The sequence below is a fragment of the Sinocyclocheilus grahami genome, unplaced genomic scaffold, assembly GCF_001515645.1.
Source record: "Sinocyclocheilus grahami isolate Dianchi unplaced genomic scaffold, SAMN03320097.WGS_v1.1 scaffold761.1, whole genome shotgun sequence".
Classification (NCBI taxonomy): Eukaryota; Metazoa; Chordata; class Actinopteri; order Cypriniformes; family Cyprinidae; genus Sinocyclocheilus; species Sinocyclocheilus grahami.
In genome coordinates this window covers 328305-336227 of record NW_015505940.1, presented here as the reverse complement: position 1 = coordinate 336227, position 7923 = coordinate 328305, and the positions used below count along the sequence as shown (strand labels likewise).

Sequence of the window (7923 nt, the reverse complement as noted above, 5' to 3'; positions counted from 1 at the left end):
ATATATATATATATATATATATGTTTTTATTATATATTATATATTATTTTAGTTCTCAAGTTCACTGCGCTTCATATTTTTGCGGGAATAGTGATACACTGCCATTCAAAAGTTGTGTAGAAGTAAGATTAAAAAAAAAAGTTTCCCCAAAAATATTGGGCAGCACGACTGTTTTCAACATTGATAATAATCAGAAATGTTTCTTGAGCAGCAAATCAGTATATTAGCATGATTTCTGAAGATCATGTGACACTGAAGACTGGAGGAATGATGCTGAAAATTCACAGCAATAAATTATTTTAATATATATTTGCATAGAAAACAGCTATTTTAAATTACAATAATATTTCACAATTTTACTGCATTTTCAATCAAGTAAATGCAGCCTTGGTGAGCAAAAGAGACTTCTTTCAAAAACATAGTGTGCATTACTTGACGCTTGTCTCTCTCTCTCTAGGATGGTGATCTGCAGTTCCTCAGTCTGGAGGAGCGGGAGTGTATTTTGTTCTTTGAGGAGACCATCGGCTCTCTGGAGGAGGACGATGAGAGGACGGGAATATCTGCAGGCGAGCGTCCGGACTCATACGCTCGACATCCCAGCCCTGTAGATCAAGACATCATTGACCTGGTGCACCCTACAGCCCATCCCAGCACACAGAGGGACACGCTGCCCGTCATGCCAGGTATCCAAAAAAACAACAACTCAATATAAACCACAGAAAACATTCCAATTCTGCTTTTAATCATCATAAAACCTCATCCTAAACATGCAAAAAGCTGTGCTTTGAAAAGTTAGTAAAGCCACAGCACACACTATATGTGTCCCTGCAGCACAAAAGCAGTGTTAAGTCGCTGGGGGATATTTGTAGCAATAGCCAACAATACATTGTATGGGTCAAAATTATACGTTTCTCTTTTATGCCAAAAATCATTAGGATATTAAGTAAAGATCATGTTCCATGAAGATATTTTGTAAATTTCCTACCGTAAATATATCAAAACTTAATCTTTGATTAGTAATATGCATTGCTAAAACTTCATTTGAACAACTTTAAAGATGATTTTCTCAATATTTAGATTTTTTTGCACCCTCAGATTCCAGATTTTCAAATAGTTGTATCTCAGCCAAATATTGTCCTATCCTAACAAACCATACATCAATGGAAAACTTATTTATTCAGATTTGAGATGGTCTATAAATCTCAATTTCGAAAAATTGACCCTTATGACTGGTTTTGTGGTCCAGGGTCACATATAGTGCTTCTATTTTTAAAACAAAATGCATTATGCAACGATAAAAGTTCTATAATAAAGCATTGCTGTCACATGACTTCAAGTGCATGCTGTATTCAGCAGGTGAGGCCCAGTTGTCATCTTAAAAATGTAAACAATCCAATGAAAAACATGCATCTCCACGTTTGGCAGTTTTTACCATAGACTAAATGCACAAAATGAAGTTGTTTAGCAGATGTAGTAGGTTTTCAGGGAATTGTATGTGTATCATTTGCATACTGTGACAGTTATACATACACTACCGCTCAAAAGTTTGGGGTCAGTAAGACTTGTAATGTTTTTTAAAGAAGTCTCTTATGCTCAAGGCTGCATTTATTTGATCAAAAATGCAGGAAAAAACAGTAATCTTGCAAAATGTTATTACAATATAAAATAATGGTTTCAATTTTAATATCCTTTAAAATGTAATTTATTTCTGTGATGCAAAGCTGAATTTCCATCATCATTACTCCAGTATAAAGTGTCACGTGATCCTTCACAAATCATTCTAATATGTATATATAAATACATAAGAAAATTTTTACATTTATATATTAAATATCATATAATTTATATGAATATAAATGTATACACATAAATACATGTAAATATTTTCAAAATATATGCTGTATGTGTGTGTCTATATATACATAAATATATACAGTACACGCATATTATGTGAAACTTATTTTGGATGCGATTAATTGTTTGACAGCACTTTTTAGTTATCTCTCTACATGGTTGTTGCATTCAGCTGATGATGAAATATACAGTATTTATATTTATATTAATGAAAGTTAATGAAAAGTAAAATAATTAAAAAGTATTTATGAAAACACTTGTTTTCATAAATATGCTGAATTCACACACACACAGATTTGTGCATATTCACACATAGTGAATGAGACCCAATATTTTCGCCAGTAAAGCAATTGACACCTTTAAATTACATTTCTTAAAAGAAATTTCTTTAGATGTCATATTGTTGTGAACCTGAACCACAAAACCAGTCATAAGGGTCAATTTAAAAAAATTGATGTATGGTTTGTTAGGATAGGACAATATTTGGCTGAGATACAACTATTTGAAAATCTGGAATCTGAGGGTGCAAAAAAATCTAAATATTGAGAAAATCATCTTTAAAGTTGTTCAAATGAAGTTCTTAGCAATGCATATTACTAATAAAAAATGTTGATATTCACGGTAGGAAATGTACAAAATATCTTCATGGAACACGATCTTTACTTAATATCCTAATGATTTTTGTCATAAAAGAAAAAACGATGATTTTGACGCATACAATGTATTGTTGGCTGTTGCTACAAATATACCTGTGCTACTTATGACTGCTTTTGTGCTCCAGGGTCACATTTATACATTGTGTTGTCACTACACGATTACGTTTTTGCACCATCAGCGGTCCATTAACGCAATTGTAAATGTGTTTGCCTTGTCAGATTTCCAAGAGCTGATTATACCCCCAGAGACCCATTTTGAACTGAAGCCAAAACGTGACCGGGACGTCCCAGACGGGCCGCAAGAGGAATTTGGACACCAGCCGCCCGCAGGTTCAGTTCCCACCCCGGTTGTAATCGCCAGCAAGATCGCCGAGCACCAGGGCGCCACCGGCACATCTGCATCACAGTTGCTCCAGCGCAGATGCAGTTTAGAGTCGCCGCCGAACCCCTCGGCCAAACACGGCCCTCCGACTCACGCCAAGCCCACGCGTGTTCCCGACAGCATCAGCATGTTGCGGAGCAGCCGTGAACACATTCCCCACTCGATCGCCACTGAGGCTGTCAGCGTTCAGGAGCGCCGGGCGCAGATGCTCGCCAACCTCTCTGGCCCGGCGCACCCTTTGGATGGCGGAGAACCGGCCTGCGTGCGCAACCTTCCCATGCGGAGCATTTCGTTTCGAGATCCGACGCCAGACAAGTCTAGGATGGAGGCGCTTTCGAAGCTCGGACTCGCTCAGAGGCGAGCACAATCCGTCATGCATTCGGAAAACGTCAAGACCGGCACCACGTTCAACATTCCCAATCCAGCCAACGCTAGCACGATAGACACTACAGACCACCGCCAAACCAAATCTAGCCCTGCACCAACTTTGACGAGTGCCGAAGTCACACACAGTGATTTTAACAGCTATGGCGGTAAGAGCATCACATTAAATCCATTAAATATTAATATTTATAATATTCAAGTGAAATACTTTAAAACCAGATTTAATTTCTACCTATAAATTAAATAATTTATAATTAAATCAATATAATTAAATAAGTAAAACTGCACTATTTGTTCTGTTCTATTTGTTCTAAAATTGTGGGCCAAGTGCTTAGAGCCAAGTTTTCAAGATCTGTATACAAATAAAAAAAAATGCTGAACCTGTCAGAAAAAATTATGTCTGTCTATGAGGAATATCAGAGGGCTTAGAGTTGCATATACCAGATTGAACAGAACACGTAAATCTTTTGTTTATCAGTCTGTAAAATTAAAGTAGGCCTCTGGGTTCAGTAAAATAGAAAGAACTACTATATTAATGCATTCTGGTGGTGTGTGTATATATTTTTGTATTGTTGGTTTTTGCATTAAGGTGTGTTTACTGTTTGTTTGTTTAAATTGGTGTAAGTGTATTGATGTGAACTGATGTGGGACACGCTTTGAGATGCAAAACAAATTATGGAAGAAATTCCAACAATAATGTGTAATTGAATTGAACTAAAACTCTGTGTTTTTTTACATGTCCGGCTAGGATCCAATAGGATGGAGGCGCTTTCGAAAGTCGGACTCACTCAGAGGCAATCCGTCATGCATTCATCTCCGAGGGATTTGGAAAGCGCCAAGACCGGCACCACGTTCAACACTACCAATCCAGCTAACGCTAGCGGCGACGTCCGCACGATAGACACTACAGACCACCGCCAAACCAAATCTAGCCCTGCACCAACTTTGACAAGTGCCGAAGTCACGCACAGTGATTTTAACAGCTATGGCGGTAAGAGCATCACATTAAACCCAACAACATCCTTCAGGAGCGAGTGCGTCTCATCTTCATTGCCCAAAACAGAGTCTTCGGAGATTCAGATCAACAACTTCGGCGGCAGATCGCGAGTAATGACTCCATCCCAGCCAAACCATCGCACCCAAACCAAGACCATCACCCCAGTAAAAGAGGAAAACACCAGCTCAAACAGGACTTCAAATGAAGACTTACCCAAGAGAAAAGCGTTGCACCCCGAAGCACCCGTGAAGCAGCCGCCCGCTCCGGCTTCAAAACCATCGCGGCACCAAAGTCTGCTGAGTCCTGCCAGGTCGCGCCCCGCTCCGCTGTCCCCGGAGTTACGCCGCAAATCTCTGCCAAAGCCTTCCTTCCGCACTCAGGGAGTAACGGTGCAGTTTTCTGGCAGAGGAGCCACAGATGAGGCCAGACGTGATGCACTACGCAAACTAGGACTGCTGAGGAACACGTCTTAAATGTGACCCTGGACCACAAAACCAGCCTTAAGGGTCAATTTTGTGAAATTGAGATTTATACATCATCTGAAAGCTGAATAAATAAGCTTTCATTGACGTATGGTTTGTTAGGATAGGACAATATTTGGCTGAGATACAACTATTTGAAAATCTGGAATCTGAGGGTGCAAAAAAATCAAAATATTGAGAAAATCATCTTTAAAGTTGAACAAATGAAGTTCTTAGCAATGCATATTACTAATCAAAAATTCAGTTTTGATATAGTTACGGTCGGAAATTCACAAAATATCTTCATGGAACATGATCTTTACTTAATATCCTAATGATTTTTGGCATAAAAGAAAAATCTATAGTTTTGACCCATACAATGTATTTTTGGCTATTGCTACAAATATACTCATGCTACTTAAGACTGCTTTTGTGCTGCAGGGCCACAAATGTTCACTAACCCTAACTAATAATGTGTAGACTCTAGTATAGAAACAACTGATAAGCTATCATTTAACCAGTGCTGGGTAGATTACTTAAAGTTGTAGTTTGCTACTAAGTTACATGGCAAAAATTGTAGTTAGTAATCATATTATTTTATGTAACGTAATCGGACTACTCTTTGATTACTTTTAGATTTCTAGATGACCTAACTTTTTATATAGAATAATTTTATAACATTTTGATATAAAAACACAAATAGAAAAGTAAAATAGAATACATCTCATTACATAAATTGTACACAGATAAACACTACATTAGTCTTTCCAAAATTTAGGTTTGTGAAGGAACTGTAGCAAGTTTGTAAGTTCATGAAAAATGTATTAAATCTTAATGTTAATAGTTTTAAAATAAAAACACTTGTGACCATTAACCAACATCAGAGAACCGTGAACATGCAAATGTGTTACTTATTGATTTAATTCCTAATTATCTACCTAAAATCTCAGGGAGACTTATATTAATATATTAAAAATATATTACGTCAAAGCGTTTCAGCTGACAAAAAAAAAGCATTAAAAGGGTTAAATGACTCACTGAGTGATCATTTAAATAATATTATTTTCATCAGGTGATTAGATATGCAATATTGAGAAAATGCTTCTTAAAAGTGAAATGATGTCTGTAAATAGTGGATTATTAGGGAGAATTAATACATTGTGAGTAGTTTACTGCCATTTTGTGAATATTTAATCTATACTAAAGTAACTGTAGTCTAATTAAGAGTATTTTAAAACAATATAAAGCATTTAATCTTTAATACGGATTTAAAGATGATCAGTTACTATCCAGCACTGATTTCAACCAATCATATATATATACTGTATATTTATGCACAAACAATATTGGCATTACCTTAAGATTTCCAGAAGTTCAGAAGGTCAGAGCAGGATTTATGATCATCTGTTGGACAGCAGCGAGACTTCTTGATTGAGTTTCAGATGCAAGTTTGGAGAAAAAGTCACAACTAACACTCACACATCTTGTTAGGTGTCAGTTGTTTTTTTGTCTGTTTAGAAGTTATAGATCAAAACAATCAAATCTTTAAAGAACCCAAGCATATCTAAACACTATTCCTTCATTTTAAACGTAGTTGCTTAAGTTGTCTTTGGAAGCACACAGCCTGGTTGCAGCCATCTTTGCTTAATGGGCACATGGTTCCAGAACTGAGCCAATCACTTGAGTCTTAATTGTCATGTGACTGACATGTTATGCTTCTAATTCCTATATTTTTGCTACATTTAATAATACAAAAAGCAAATTTCAAAAACCAATTAACTAATTAACTTAATTGACTTTTTTTATTTTTACTTTAGTTTTTTTTATCTTGACTGTTTTATTTTTAGGACTTTTACTGTTTTTTTCTTTCTTTTTAAGTTTGATTTGTACTTTATTTTTAGGATTTTTACTGTTTTTTCCCCTTTTAAGTTAGATTTTTACTGTTTTATTTTGACTTTATTTTTAGGATTTTTTTTATTTTGACTTTATTTTTAGGATTTTTACTGTTTTTTCCCTTTCTTTTCAAGTTTGATTTTTAGTTTATTTTTAGGATTTTTACTGTTTTTTTTTTCTTTTAAGTTTGATTTTTACTGTTTTATTTTGACATTATTTTTTTGTATTTTTACAGTTTTTTCCCCTTCTTTTAAGTTTGATTTTTACTATTTTATTTTGACATTATTTTTTAGTTTTTTTACTGTTTTTTTCCTTCTTTTAAGTTTGATTTTTACTATTTTATTTTGACATTATTTTTTAGTTTTTTTACATGTGTCTGGACAGAATGAGCTGCAAATCTAGTACTAAAACATCCTCCGTTGGCGATTTAAGTTGTTCTTCATCAAATTTGTGACTTTAAAGATGCTTGAAACAGACGTTCCCGTTTCCTGGTGTCCGGCTCAAGCGTATCGCCAGAAACCTCGGTTAGATCTTACCTGTTCCACCCACAGGCGTGTGTTTGCGTCCGGTTCGACTGCATTCTGATCAGCTGCACTAGTTAGCGAGTTCAGCGAGTTCAGCGACTCACGACGGCTGTAAAACAAGCTGGTGAGTGTGTTTGAGAGCACAGACACAAAGAGAGACATTCTCACGGTCACAGGAAGTCACTTTACTGCAACAGCGAACAGGTTAACAGCTGCGTTCAGCCCATGCACGTCTCGCTCAGGAACGATCGCTGCGGACCGGCTGAGGTTAAAGAGAATAAACAGCAGGAGAAAGAACAAGAACACGTCCCAAAGTTTGTCTGAAGAACAAAAACACTTGAGTTTTCCTCCGTTAAGAGTCTCGGTTCGCTCGCTATCGAACCATCAAACTGTACCTGACACAATAAAACCACCTCCGCATTGTGTGTGTGTCAATGCAGAGACATTTCAGTCTCGCATATGTGTGTGTGTGTGTGTTTCCATCCGTGTCCACCAGCTGATGCGGCTCGTCTCTGGTTGCCGTGGTGACGCTGCAGTCAGGTGGGTGTGTCTCGGTCCCAGCGCAGCACCGCTGTCCATCTCTCTCGGTCTCTCTGGCTGTCTTTGACTCGTCGTTTGCTCGGTCTGACGTCATCAGCGTCTCCTGCAGTGCACAGGGTCAAATGTCAGGGGTCAGTGAGTTGCCTATCTAGGTTGCACAATTTTTTTATTTACTAATTTTATTGTTTTTATAGATCAAACTTGCAAGTACAATTTTTATATTTTTAAATAA

The 7923-nt window shown here is 36.8% G+C and overlaps 2 protein-coding genes across 2 annotated transcripts in view; one reads left to right on the top strand and one right to left on the bottom strand.

Annotated features, from left to right (window-relative positions):
- The window catches only part of LOC107561227 (serine/arginine repetitive matrix protein 2), an 8617-nt gene extending 3863 nt beyond the window's left edge, over positions 1 to 4754 (top strand). Inside the window, exons 2-4 of the mRNA XM_016245613.1 lie at positions 458 to 683; positions 2730 to 3425; positions 4025 to 4754. Of these exons, the coding sequence (XP_016101099.1) occupies positions 458 to 683; positions 2730 to 3425; positions 4025 to 4746 (1644 nt within the window). The 3' untranslated portion in view covers positions 4747 to 4754. The remainder of the gene's footprint in view (positions 1 to 457; positions 684 to 2729; positions 3426 to 4024) is intronic.
- A 2232-nt stretch (positions 4755 to 6986) lies between these two features.
- LOC107561226 (UPF2 regulator of nonsense mediated mRNA decay) overlaps positions 6987 to 7923 on the bottom strand; it is a 20647-nt gene continuing 19710 nt past the window's right edge. The window contains exon 20 of the mRNA XM_016245612.1: positions 6987 to 7794. Coding sequence (XP_016101098.1) covers positions 7785 to 7794 — 10 coding nt within the window. The 3' untranslated portion in view covers positions 6987 to 7784. The remainder of the gene's footprint in view (positions 7795 to 7923) is intronic.